We start from the raw sequence: 15,071 nt of genomic DNA, 5'->3' as shown, positions 1-15,071 counted from the left end.
TGTTGATTAATGTTGGTATCCCATCAAAGATAGGAAAGGTAGCCTCACTTTTGAGCCCTCAGTGGGTTTTAATACAGCACAAAGGAAGACCACATGTCGTTATGAATTAAAGGAGCCACGTAAGCCAAGAGTGTAGATAGTTCCCAGTCAATGAACAAGATCCAAAAGACAGCCTGATCTGTCAGTTTGCATCAGAGTTACAAGTTATAACTTGACTCCAGGCAGGCAGGCATCCATCATAAGCTTGCAGTTTCTCTGAAAGGAGAAGGAAGATTTGATGCGACTGATTTTTCCCATGTTTTTCTGAGAGCACAAAAGCTGACTGGGTAAACTTCAGGTTACTCACTCTCTCTCAGTCCTACACTGGGAGGCACTGCTATGATTCCACATTGGATCAACATGGTACACTGTTGTCCATAACCTTCACTGAAATAATAATGCATGTGTGTGCGCACACACGTATGTTTGTATGTCTATGCACAGATACCTGTATATCAGGGGTGGGCAACTGTGGCCCTTTTACAACCTGTGGACTTCAACTCCCAGAATTCCTGAGACAGCTTGGCAGTTGCCAATCCCTGCTGTATATACATAAATATATACAGACAGAACTGTTTTTTTGCCTTTGAATGATCAACACCAAAAGTCTACATTTGACAAAAACATGCTAATATGCAATTGTCTTACTGTGCTCTGTTCTTGTGCATCTATCTTTCATCTTTTAACACTGGCTTCTATTGAATCTGGACCCTTAGCATCTGGAAGCAATTCATTATATGAGGTGATTTTTTTTTTGTTTTTTTGTTTACATTTTCTAGAGTTCAGGTACCATCAGTGGCTGAAGGATGTGCACTTCTCTGAGCCCTAAGGTCCGAGGCCCTGGCCTCTCTGATATGCACCAGTACAGCCAGTGGTTGGCCAGCAGACATGAGGCTAATTTGTTACCAATGAAGGAAGATTTGGCGCTATGGCTGACAAACTTGCTGGGTAAGATTATTTCTACATACTGTAATTATTGTCAAGCATTTCTAAATTTGATCTTGGACCCTGACATGCAAGTGGAAAAACCTGCTCTGAATAAATAATTCAAGTTCTACCATCTGTCTTGTTTACGGTCTAGTTTTATAGGCTGCTTAGAATTCTCACCTGCTTTCTTATTTGGAAGGTCACAATGAAGTAAATATTTCTTCCATATTAATTTAACATATGTGTGTATAATATATGTATGTATGTATTGGGCGGGGGGGAAGGAAAAAAAGGCTATAGTAAAACTTTGAGAATTTTGTTTATTTACCTGCTATCAAATATATTTATTATATGTATTTATGCTGTGTTAAAAATCTGCTTTACTGCTTCCTTTGTGGGAAGTGTTAAAGATTTCTTTCATGTAAGCTCCATCTTACATGAACAAGGTGAATTTCATAGGCATCCTTATCATAGGAGGAACAAGTGACAAGACATGCATTGCAGTATTATAGTGCAAACTGCACCTTAATGTACTTCTTTCCACCATCATGATGTAAATATGAAAGGGTGTAGCCCAGGGGTGAAATCTACTTACCTTCCCTACCGGTTCGGAAGTGCACGTGCCACGTGGGCATACTCACTTCACTCGCTTCACTCGCTCACATGTCACGTGCATGCATGGACCCTCTGTGCATGTGCAAACCCTTCTGCATATGAGCAGAGGGTAAAAAACAGGTTACTTCCTGGTTAAAACCAGGGTGGATGGGCGGAGCCTCATGCTGCCATCGCTACAGATTCTCCGAACCACCTGCCGCCATCGCTACCAGTTCGGTCGAACCAGTCTGAACTGGTAGCATTTCACCCCTGGTGTATGTAGTCTGTGTTGTGACATCACAATGCATATTTTGATAGCATCATGAGTAGCCATGGCTATAACTCTTGTGATACCTTCCCTTGGAATTAAATTGAAGTATGAGAAGCCTGGGAATTGGAGATATAATTGGACAGTAATATGCAAGGCAATTTAAACCTACCCTTGGCTGTAAACCTAAATAAGTGCATGAGACTCCTCTCCAATTGTGACATTTTAATATAAATTTTAAGAGCAAATTCTCTTTCATCAGATGGAATGGAATGAAAATGAATGGAAAAAGAGCACAGCATAATTTTTCTGCATTTGCATTTCAATGTCTGCCTTGGATATCTTCATCTGGCTTTTTTTTTTCCTGTCATGTCTCACGCAAACTGGATTCTAATCTCTTTCACATATGTCTTCTATTACAAGACATAATACAGCAAATATCATGCAGTGAAATATTGTTTATGGTTTCAACACATTTCCATTACTATTTAGTGGTGCTTTTGAATCAGTGCAAGAGGCTAAATGAGAGGGAAATATGATTTTGAAAAAAAAAAGGACTGTTCAAAAACAATTTTCAAAAAATAAGGCTTTTGTAGAGATTGAGGAATATATTATTCTATGATTAGTTGGTTTTCTGTGCTGACAACTTTTTTTTGACATGATTCATTGGCAAATTAAGGTTCTTCTAAGAATAATTCACTATGCACTACTTGAATAATAATTTAGAAGGCATATGCATGCTTGTGTCATTATTTTATATATGATTATTACAAGTAAAAATGTTGGTATTTATTCTTACCAATCACTTTGATGAATCTTGGGGATAAAATTGTATTTATATTTGAAATGATAGAGAAAGCAATGAGTCTCGATACTGATTTTTACAAGATTAAAGCTTTAAAATGCTCAGCATTCTAATCATATTGACTGGAATGTAACTGTAGTTGTGGAACTTTGCCATAGTTGTGCCATGTACTGCTTTCTAGTGAACTGCTGATGATTTAGCACCTGTATGTGTGAGAAAAAAAGAACAAACCAGATTTTATCTTCTTTCCGGCACAGAATCCTTTTTTTCTAGTCAAACTGCTTCATTTACCTTCCATACATCTTCACTCTTATTTAGATTAAATAGGTAGTGTCAGCCTAGAGTGCTTGGAGCCAAGCATTTTTTGCCCCATTCTCCAGTTCATCTGCTACAGAGGTTTGGTATCATATAGTGACTATGGTAGGCTCTCAAGCTAAGGTTATAAGCTTACAACAGAAAGGCTGCTTCTAGACATCTAATTTGCATACCTTCTTATAGCAATTTCATGCTTGATATTGACATTCTCTGTTCAATCCATGTTTTTTTTCCTTTCATGTTTTCTTTCTAGCAACTAGTAAAAAAGAAAAGTGATTGCCCAATGAAAAGAAAATCTGCATCTGGATTTAAACAAATAACTGGTTTGGAAATAGTATTGTGGTTATGAACCATGTTGATCAGAAACACAATTTGTTTGAATTTTATTTATTTTATTTTTTTATTTTATATTGGATTTCTATACCGCCCTTCTCCCTGAGGACTCAGGGCGGTGTACAGCCAGATTAAAAAACATGCAGAACAAATATTAAAAACAATTAAAAGATATATAAATTTGGCCCAATTAAAACTCATTACCAATTAAAAACGTTTAAAATATTTAAAAAACAGTTAAAAATTTCACAAGCAACACTACAACAATTTTATTCAATCAATCTTGGCCAAGTTTAGGAAACCCACACTTTTTCAGTGGTGGGAAAATAATTATACTAACTTGTTTTATAGCATTAATACTATAACTTGTTTACAGCATTAAAACTTCCAGATGTGGTGAGACTCCAAGTCCTAATGAAGGATTGTCCAAGCCAACTTGGACAGCCTCAAGGTAGAGAAGAGTGCTTTGCAGAGATATTGGAAAGGAATATTATAGATCAAATGAAGTATTTTGAATGAAGAAAAGTTTAGTAAAATTTATTCTATTATTGTTCAATAGAAATTACAATTTCTGTATGGAAATACAAATCAGAACATAATGAAATATTAACATTGGTTTTATTGCAATCATTTTATAACATTATATCTTAGTATATTCATCCATTTGTTTGATGAGAAATTCAATGTTGGTCAAGAATTCCCAGCAGTATGGAATATTTAACTCCAAGGGATTGCTGAACAATAACTTGGAGCACCTCCAGTTAATAGCCTTGATTTTATTTGGCTTAGAGATTCAAAATTCCATTGGGTATGATTCAATTCAAGATTCACCAGTAACTCAGTTCAATTCAAACTGATTAAAAATTTCACTGAAAAAAGTTTTGCTTGTAGACCATGATATAGAAACTTCAAAACATTTGAAGTCTGATCACTATTTGGCAAAATGAAATGAAAGTAGCAAGGAAGATAGACTTTTTGGATAATTGTAATTTTTTAAAGTTTCAGTTGAAGACTTTCAAGCATTTTATCAGTGAGGGGATGGCCAAAAGCAAGTGATTTTCCAATATGCTAGTATAATTGCTCCTCCACCACTGAGAAAAATGTGGATTTCCTAAGCATTCCAAGAATTCAGCCACCACTTCAGTGCACAATGGACTGCACAAAAATCCATTAATTTATGGGAAGAGTGGGAAGAAGATGCTACGCATTTGAGTTGCTAAAGTCAGAAGAGCCAATAACACCCTCATATTACCAATGGGAAATCAACTATTTACTTAGTCTTATTCATGTGGTAGCCATTCTCTCATTGCCAGAAGACTTAAAGTTTAGTAAAACAGAATTTATAAGTAAGGACAGCCTTGTGTCCATATTTAGAAAGCTGAAAGTTGAGCCAAACTTCTAATTCTGTTGGCAGGATATACACAAAAGTGTAAATGCCTGTTACCTTGAGACAGAGAAGTTTAGGATTCATGTCTGGCTATATTAAAATTGAGAGCTGAAAAAGTGATACTCAAAATTATTGTCAGTCCCCCCCCTACCCAGAAAAGCTCCAATAAACACAGAATTTAATGTAGTAAATGTCATAGGTTACTTCCTTATGTCAGTGTCTCTCCATTGTCTACCAAGGAAACAATAATCATGGATGTTGGAAGATGTAGTTGAGCCACATTTGGAAAGCCATACATTTTCCTCCTCTGTATGTTACAGAGAAGCTTAAGGCTGTTTCTCAGTTTGTGTGAAAATCTCTTGAGTTTCTTGAAACAGTCCTATGAAAAAAAGGCATTCTAGTCTGTAATATACTTGGCACTTCTCCCCTACTACTTTAAAGGAAAATTATTGGTAATTATGGAGAAAATGTCTTTCACTATTTTATGCTTCTCTTCCTGTGCACGGATTTCATTTAAATTACAGTTAAGCAGGAGGAGAGCATCATCTTCCACTTTTTAGAAGAGAGGTCTGCTTGGCAGGTTTTCAGTATGGTGTCTGCCAATAGGCCAAAGCTTTCATACACATTAAAAACTTGCGTTTTAGTACATATCCACCAGGCTTTTCTCTTTCAGAATTGGTAAGATTAGGAAAATGTAGAAAAGAAAGATAAAATTAGATAAATAAATTAAGACATTAGGTAGGGAAAAGAAAGCAGAGTACATAAATGGAATATTCACGTTAAACAAGAAACATTCCATAAACAAATCTCTCATTGTCATGACCTTTAACTTAGTTAAATGTGCATTATAGGGCAACAATTTTTGAAACAAGATACTTCAAATGGGCTAACTTACAGAATGTGTCCAAACTAAAAGGTAAAGGTCCCCCTTGTACATATGTGCTAGTCGTTCCCGACTCTAGGGGGCGGTGCTTATTTCCGTTTCAAAGCTGAAGAGCCAGTGCTGTCCGAAGATGTCTCCATGGTCATGTGGCCAGCATGACTAAATACCAAAAGCACATGGAACGCTGTTACCTTCCCACCAAAGGTGGTCCCTATTTTTCTACTTGCATTTTTTATGTGCTTTCGAACAGCTAGGTTGGCAGAAGCTGGGACAAGTAATGTAAGTTCACCCTGTTACACGGCACTAGGGATTCGAACCACTGAACTGCCAACCTTTTGATCGACAAGCTCAGCATCTTAGCCATTGAGCTGTTTTATTTATTTATTTTATTTTATTTATTTAGTAAACCATTTTACCTTGGTTTTAGGCCAAAAATAGTTAACAGAGAGACTTGTAAGGCCTTTCTCACTGAAGCTTACTGTTTAAAAGGCCTAAACAGAAAGATAGGCATTCAGTAGGAAGAGAAAAAACAAGGATGTTGCTGATGATATTTTCTAAGAGGAAGATAATATAAGATAATTCTGATTATTCTCAAACTGAACTATGTATCCCCTCAGCTGGCCTTTATTCTGCTCACCTTTATTATTATTGTCATTGTCATTATTGTCGTTATTGTGATTATCTGTTGCATTTCTTCTTCTTGTGTTTCTGGTCAAAGTTCTCACTTTGTCTGCGTCTTCTCTCTTATCAAGACAATATGGTTCTTAGGAAGTCTTTCAGGGGTCAATTAGGAAAGGGAAAGGCAGGACACTGGACAATGCCAATTCATCTGTTTTATGAAGTATACTAGTACAAATAAGGGGGAAATAATAACAGTAATTAACAAGAGCAACAAGATGATGTAGGAAGGTGAAGGCTATAAATAGATTCCTCCTAGCAGATGTTCATTCTTGACATATGAAAAAATATGTGGTATACTAGCCTTTTCCAAGCTGGAGACCTTATTTATATGTGAACTTCAGCTCCCAAAAATTTCAGCATGTTGGCTGCAAATATTGAGAATTGAAGACCACACATCAGGCAGATGCCAAATTGAGGGAGATTGGCCTATATGTAATTGGTATTTCTTCAGTCCTTTTATATGCCTGTTTTTCTGTGAGGAAAGTATGAGGAAGACTTATTGAGAGCTTTCAGGATTAAGAATCTACTGGATATGCACAATACCCTTTCTATAATTATTTCAGAAAACATTTTATGTAAGACTTCCTCCTCCTATATTTATAAATAGTTACAGGAGTAAGCCATTACAAAGAGAAAGAAAAGTAGGAGAGGTGATGAGAACAGCATGTTTTCATGAAGAACTCTTTGATAAAGTGAAAAGGTGGATTTAAAAAAAAAACGTGAAAATGGACATACAGCAAAAACAAAAGAACCAGGAAATAGCCTGAATTTGTAAGCATGGAGTCAGGAAGACAAAGGCTCAAAAGGAACTGAGGCTTACAGGGTGAATGTCAAAAAAACAACAACAGTCATTTAAATATGTGCAAAATAAGAGAAAAGTTGAGCTACTTTTGGGAGAAGATGCCAAAGTGGTTAAAGAAATCAGGGAGAAAGCTGAACTGCTTAATTCCTATTTTGCCTCTGACGGTTTTTTGAAAGATTAAAAAAATGGTCCATCTTGTCAGCAGCTGCAGGAGAGACATTCAGGTCAAAATTGGCAAGAAAGTGGAGAGAGAACACTAGCAGCTTTGAATGAATTCAATTTGCCGGAGCCAGATGGATTACATCCCAGGGTGGTAAAGAAACTGGCAGATATGATCTCAGAACCACTAACTGTAATCTTAGAGAACTGCTGGAATATGGGGGATATGCTAGAAGATTGAAGAAGAGCTAACATTTTTCCAATCTTTAAAAGAGAAAAAGTGCACTCAGGAAAATGTATACCATACATGGCTTGATTTCAATATCTGGTTAGAGCCCAGAAAAGATAACAAATTAGTGGGTTTTCAGGTATTTAGAAAGAGCCAAAGTGAATACTGAAAGCCGGGATGAGTTTCTTAAAAACAGTTTAGTAATTTATCCTTTAAAAAAAAAACAGATTTGAGTAATAGATCAATGGTTATAATGTGCCTGATCTTCAGTAAGGTAATTGATAAAGTAGACCACAATCTCTTTCTTGCTAAACTGGGGCAATGTGGGTTAGATGATTCCAGTACCAACCAGATCTGCAATTGGTTGAATAACCATCATGTGGTTATTAATGGATTTATGCCTAAGTGGAGAGAGATATGCAGTTCTGTTCAACATTTTTATGAATCATTGAGATGGGTAGAAGGGATGCAGAGGACACAAATATGAGGGGGCAGTAGTGCTGCTGCCTCATAAAACAGGATCAGGATTCAAAATAATCTCTATAGATTTGAATATTGGGCCTTTTGCAACCAAATGCATTTCAATGGTGAGAAATGTATGGTTGTACACTTAGGTAGGAAAAATCAGACATGGAGATATAACATAAGATATACCTGGTTCAACAGAAATGTTTGTGAGAAGGCTCTGAGTGTCTGATAGACCACACATTAAATATGAGTAACAATGCTCTCTTCAACTCCCAAAAGAGCCAGTATAATGTTGCAATCTGCTGCACTGATCTGTAGGGGAAGGAGTGGCAGAACCTGGGAAATGGAGTTAAGAGTGGGATCAACCTAGAATTTCTACAAAACCACAAGTCTAAGTCCAACCCTTCTTGAATTCCATTGATCCTTATCTAACTCTACTTGAGAAGATTCCTAATTGCATAAGAATGGCATAATTATTATGCATAATTAGCAATACATCAATTTGATGAGACCTTCACATGTGGACCTGATCTCTCACACTTGACATCAGGCCACACCTGGAATATTATATCCAGTTTTGTTTGCCACCATAAAAAAGGATGCTGGAGAACAGGAGAAAGCCCGGAGAAAAGCAACAAAAATGGAGAGCGCCTTGGATACTAAATCTTATGTAGAATGGTTAAAAAGATCTGGGTATGTTTAACAGAAAGAAGAGAATATTTATCAAATTTATATCACTCACTATCACTCCATCTCATTAAAAGTGACTCTGAGTGGTGCATCACAATTGATAAAACAGCCAATATAAAAACATCAGATAAGGAACGATAAACATGGTCCCCTCAGAGTTAGCCTCAATATTTGGAAGGGCTGTCACAGGTATTCTTGCATATCTCTGCAGAGATAATTGTCAACTGTTGATTGATAATCCAATCCTAATCTATTTGGCAGGGGAAAAAAAAACACAAGCCAGCCAAAAATAAGCTCATATAATCAATCCAAAACTCACTGGTGGGCAAAAGAAGAAACATGGGATAAACTGATGTCTCTGGATGGGGAATTGGACTTAAAGAGATCCTTATAATTGTAAAAGCTATAATACAGTGTTTAATTTAGACAATTTCTGGATGTGTGGATCTCAACTCTCAGCAATGGTCAGGCCGGCAAGAAACTTGGAAGTTGAAGTCTACACATTGGAAACATTTTCTGTGGACAAATCGAGACAGTAAAGGGCAGATGGTTTTAACAAAATCTGAAAGCATATACTGGTGTTATTTAAAGCTTCAGGGTAGATATTAGATTAAAAAAAAGTTTCTATGGGTGGGTCCGTAGCTCTGGGCTTGGAGGGTTTCTCAGATGAGATTAGTAACGGCATAGCCTCTCTCCTAAAGTGTTTCCATATTGTAATTTAATGAAAAAGGTTGACTCCCATTAATTACTATTGTGGTATTAAAAGGTGTGCAAACATTTTGCTGGAATGAGTAATGCATACGTTAGACACCTCAAAGCTTTAAGGAGAGTTCAAAGCTAGCTCTGTGTGTTCATTTTAACATACTGGCTAGACATGGATCAGGACTGAAAAAACAATGGGAATTGCAAAAGCTATTTCCATTCCTCTAGAGAGCTCTTGCCTTTTGTCCAACTGATCATCCATCACCTGGCCAGCTATCAGCAGTGCTGAGACAGCTGTCTTGATTAGACTGCTGAGAGAGGACAGGCCTTCTTCCCATCAGTCTTAATAATGTGAAGATATCTATTCTGGTTGGTGTTTTGTGTATGAGGTATACTTTAAGTTTGTTGTCCCTGGTGAATGTAACATGCAGCATTCTTTTGCATACATATTTCTAACGACCTCAGGTTAGGTCTTGAAAATTAGGTTAGGTTCTGAAAAATCAACATTTTGTCTGAAACCTAAACTTTTCAGGAGAGAGAGAAAACAACAGTACAACAAAACATAATCCTATCCTATCAACTCATAGGCATGGTTAGGGTGTCACAGTTTGTCATTTGGGGCAAAAAGGTAACCTATGCTTGTTGCATATTATTTTGGTTTTTGGATGAGACGCTACTGGAGATAAATGACTGAATTGGTAGTAACCCAAACTGTTTGAAGCCATTTGCCAGGGAGGAAATCTGCCAAATATTCCAATAGACAAAAATATATGTAGAGGCAAGGTGGTTGAAAGAGACAAAATTACAGTGAACAAGACACTATTCGGGAACTATGACTTTGAAATCAGTAAAATCCAGAAATTGCTAATATTCCATAACATGAAAGCTGTGAACCACATTTTACAGACTGATTTGAAAAGTGTTTTTCAACATGGTGTGCCCATATGTGATTGGCTATGACTCCCATATCGCCTGCAGCCCACATGTTTATGGTGGTTGCAGTCCAGAATATTAAGCGGGCATTAATTTAGAGTAAATTGCATTAACAAGCCAACTTTTTCACTTCAAAAAAGTATTATGTGGTTTTCTGCTGTCTCAAAGACTTTCTTTCATATTTTTTAAAGATAAAATTTATCACTTGAAATTATTATCAAAATCCAAGTTCCCAATTACACTGTGAAGCAATTGATTATTTAGGATGGCTTTCTCCAGTCAATGGCTCTGCAAGCTGGGAATTGTGCAGTTGTAATCCAACAGAGTTATAGTATGGTACCAGATGTCTTAGCTACACTGCACTAACTTGATAGCAAATTCCTTAGTACGTTGTGGGAGAATACAGCTTATAATGAAATCACTCACTACTACCCAGCAGCTAAATTTCATTTCGGGAAGGAGAACCATGTTTTTGCAAGCAGATTTTTTTTTTTAAACCTGTGGACCTATAACTATTGCATAATTATTAATCTATCAGCCTTCTCCACTTCAAAATCATATAATTAAGAGACTGCAGCAGAAGCCCAAGAAGCACAATCTACTGTACTTACATTTTTTAAAATCTCTCTATGCCCAGGTCTCCCTAGAATGGTCAGATCCAAAATTTTTCAAACCTGTTTTAGGAATAGTGACATTAGGAAATTGAATGCATGTCCAAATCCCTCCAAAATGAGACTTTTTTTTCCCTTTGGGAGGAATTTTGAAGGGGAAAAAAATTCTGCAAGGGATCTGTTTTATCAATTAACTCATGCAAATCCTGAAAAATATAGTTGAAAATGTTAGTCCTGCTTATTCTGGTGATTTCCTTTATTCATATGTTTTTTTGGGGTCTGCTAAAGAAATCAACATTGTGGCCTTATTTTTGAATAAAATAAACAGTGAAGGTTCTCTTCAGAAGTCAGGATTGAATCCTGGTGACTACTTAGTCATTTCTTGGCGGTAAGGCAAAAGATTTGTTACAGCTTTCTTCTGAGGTGTTTCTTCGACTTCCATTCTGGCCCACTGCCTTGGGATTTTCTGGTTTCTCCTATCCAATATTAACTCTGTTGGATTCTGCTTAGCCTTTGTGGGGCCAGCAGAATCTCAGTGCCAAAATATTTTTTTATAGCTAATACCAACCCCCTGTAAAATCATATGATTTAATAATAAAGTAAATAATTAAAGTTGCTCCATCCACTCTCTGCCTGACTTCTCCCATTTTTGAAGCAGGGTTTTTGCATGCAAGATAGTCTCTTGAATTCATAGAACTTGTATGTTTTGATTTCGAACCAAAAGCCTTTCTCCTGGGAATTTTGAAAATTGAATATGCAAAAAAGAAAAAGCATTTAATTATACATATTCTGACAGCCGCTAGAATTTCCTTTGCCCAGTATTGGAAAGAAAAACAAATACCACCTCAAGAACATGTTATTGGGAAAATACTGGAGTGCGCTGAAATGAACGAACTGATTTCAGAAATTAATGACAGAGAAGATTCGGAATTTTATAGCATGTGGGACATGTGGTACGAATGGATGGGGAAAAGAAATAAAGAAGGAAATAGAGTATAGAGATTAAGTATTAATTAATGGAGAAATGAACAGTATTACATTTAGTCTTAGAGATTTGAGCACTATTATCTTTAAGTGTTTTGAAATTAAATTTAGCTTTAAGAAACAATATCAAATAAAAGACAAGTAATAATGCATGTAGATGTATATATGTATATATTTGCACCAATGAACCAAAAATGTATTGAATATATCATTATATGTTATAATAAAAATCAAATTTAAAAAAAAAAGAACTTGTATGTGTGGGATATGTGTTGAATAAGTGAAACTAATCCTGTTTGTTCTACTTTGTGTTAGCAAGTAATGCCAATCAGAAAGCAGACAGCCATACTGTATGAACATCAGCTCTCAAATAAGCGCAGGGAAGGAAGTGAATGCATCTCTTTCTGCTCATGATCTTGTGACATCATTTTCCCTAGTATCTGAATATTAAGTGAAAATTGGAAATGTCACTGCTAAATAGTGGTTGTTTTAGGTAATTCATTAACTTATTGCTCATCATTACATAGAGTCCTTAGTCCCAGAGGTGGCAGGCGGAGCTGCTCTTCTGGCTTCTGGTCTTCGTGGGCACTGGAGTGCTGGAAAATGCCCTGAAAATGCCCTGAAAAACAGCCAAAAATGGCCTGAAAAACAGGCATGCAAGCACCGGCCAACTGGTCTTTGGGTTTCCGGTGCTCCGGAGAGTGCAAAGACCAGCTGGCCAGCATGCATGCACACGCCAGAAACCTGAAGACCAGCTGGCCAGTGCACACATGTGCACTGGCCAGGTGGTCTTCCCATTTCCGGTGCTCCAGCACACGTTGCGTGCACATGCATCATGCGCATGCACATGTATTCCGGTTTGGGCACTCAGTGCCGAAAAGGTTCACCATCACTGCATTAGACCTTTGAGGGGGTTGAAGTCTCTTGGATTTCAAGCTGATTGTTGTAGATAAAGAAATGTTCCTTGCTGAGCTCATAGTCTGTATACTGAAGGCTGATGTAACTTACTTATTTTTCAGGTATAGATGTTGAAAGTAAAATTCATTAATTTTAATTTGCAGGTTTGTGGTGGTTAACAGCATTTATTTCAGCATCTGATTTAACCCCCCCTTTTTTTACTTTGACTAGTTTATATAAAATAAACTAATGAAGTAGGGCAGAACCATAAATCATGAAACAGGATATGATTAGGATATCATATGACCATTTTACTCATGCTTAAAGGTATGTGTGCTAAATGAAACTTCACTGATAGTATTCTACCATCAAATATTGTAAATGTATTAATAAATTTGAATAGATCTTGGCCCAATTAAAATATTCTGTTATGTTGGAAGCGAAAAAAGTGGAGCAACTATTGTATAACAGAGTTTATATACTCAAAAAAGCTTTCAGTATAGATCAGTCATTAGACTTAACTATTATTTAATTTGTTATTAACTATTTGTTATATAACTATTATAGAATTTAATGTGATAACTATAATGCACTCATATTTTTTGTCATAATTAAAGAAAAAACTAGAATGTGTTGATATGTATTGCTGCAAAAGCAATATGCTTTTTATATCTTAAATGACTAACATTTTAATTATGGCTTCAATATTAATGCACTTCATTAGATTCACAAAAATGGGTTTTTTACATTTCATATTTTTGCATAATGCTCAGCCTTCAGTATTAAGCAAATAAATTGATAAATAAATTAAATGTCAAGCTTACTAAATTAGGTTTTGATTTGTTGTATAAACTTGTAAGTGGCAAGTAAAGAAACTCTGTAATTTCCACAATATGATAATAGCCATTTAGGTTTTGGTCTTAGGCTTTGGGCAAGCTATAATTTTAAAGAGCACAAAATTACATAACAATTTACCAGCTGAGACATTAAATTAAAGAAACACAAAAAGCCACGATCCTTTACTGTGACTGAACTTGGAAATCTTCAGGTCTCATGGAAAGAAAGATATTTTGTTTGGAGATTTGAGGGAGATTTTTATATTAGTCTTTTTTGAGTTTGCATAGATGGGGTTGTTTTGTTAAGAAATCCTGATGTTGGAATTTTGCCCCAGATGTAAGAGTCAGCTGTACTTTCTTGTTTTATGGATGAACCTTTTTTCCTTCTACCTCAAGGGGGAAAAAACAGCCCAGTTGACTTTTGAAAAAGCACCTTTGAGACAACTATGACTGAGAAACTCCATAGACTTTTTTTCAGGACAGCTTGGATTAGGAGCTTTAAGCCTCCCGCCCCCCCTTTTAGATTAAACACAGTTGGTGGGTTATCCTGATTTATAAAGACTGGATTGGAGTAGTAAAACAATAATATACAACAAGCCATTGTTTATAAACAAAAAAACCAAAGCCTATATACCCATCATGAAAACCAATCAGATATAGTGGTTAAGACACCTGGCTAAAAACTGGGTGTCTGTGAGTTCTAGACTCACCTTCGGCATGAAGGCAGATGCTGACTTTGGACTAATCATTCTTTTCTCATCCCTAGGAAGGAGGCAATGCAAATCACTTCTGAAAATCTTGCCAGGAAAACAGCAGGAACTAATCCAGGCAATTGCCAGTAGTCGACAGTGACTGGAAGGAATATTATATATAATATATTCTGTGTACAATACTGTATACATACCAACACCCGCACTATATAACAATCTAATGTGTGCACCAGATCAAATTATAATTAATCATGTTTTCTGGAAACATGCCTATTTAAATTACAAGTTAAGAAACTGCCATAGACTTTGTTAAGATTATTAGGCAAAGTTTTAGCCATTAAGTCATGGTTATTTTAAAATGGTAGTGGAAGTGTGCTGAAAGAAATGAATTGTGAAGACTTCTATTGCATGCTGGGGAATTTTGATTCAGGGCTTTTTAGGCAGCATCCCAAATTGCATTGAGAGTTTCAGCTGTAGTTAATTGAGAGTGGCAACACTTCATGCATTTTCTGCAGGCAAATGATGTTTAGGATTGTTATTTGGTTTGCAAGGTATAAATGCATTTGTAGAAATCATAAAGTATCTTCATAATAATTCTATGTCTAGCCTGACTAGGTGGCTCAGTGGCTAAGACACTGAGCTTGTCGATCAGAAAGGTTGGCAGTTCGAATCCCTAGTAGAGGTCTCCTGCGTGAGCAGGGGGCTGGACTAGATGACCTCCAAGGTCCCTTCCAACTCTGTTACTGTTAGTCTCCCATGTCTGCATACAGAGGGCCGTGAAAACAAACAAAATAACTATCTTCTAATTATTCCAGTTA

At 36.4% G+C, this 15,071-nt stretch overlaps 1 protein-coding gene across 1 annotated transcript in view; it reads left to right on the top strand.

Annotated features, from left to right (window-relative positions):
- Positions 1–845: 845 nt before the first annotated feature.
- Positions 846–15,071, top strand: part of GAS2 (growth arrest specific 2) — a 101,368-nt gene continuing 87,142 nt past the window's right edge. Inside the window, exon 1 of the mRNA XM_070957547.1 lies at positions 846–987. Coding sequence (XP_070813648.1) covers positions 846–987 — 142 coding nt within the window. The remainder of the gene's footprint in view (positions 988–15,071) is intronic.

Source organism: Pituophis catenifer, unplaced genomic scaffold (assembly GCF_029215685.1).
Source record: "Pituophis catenifer annectens isolate HBS135680 unplaced genomic scaffold, rPitCat1.0.hap2 SCAF_1, whole genome shotgun sequence".
NCBI lineage: Eukaryota > Metazoa > Chordata > Lepidosauria > Squamata > Colubridae > Pituophis > Pituophis catenifer.
The sequence above is the reverse complement of the archived record's forward strand: the minus strand, read 5'-3'. Positions and strand labels throughout refer to the sequence as shown.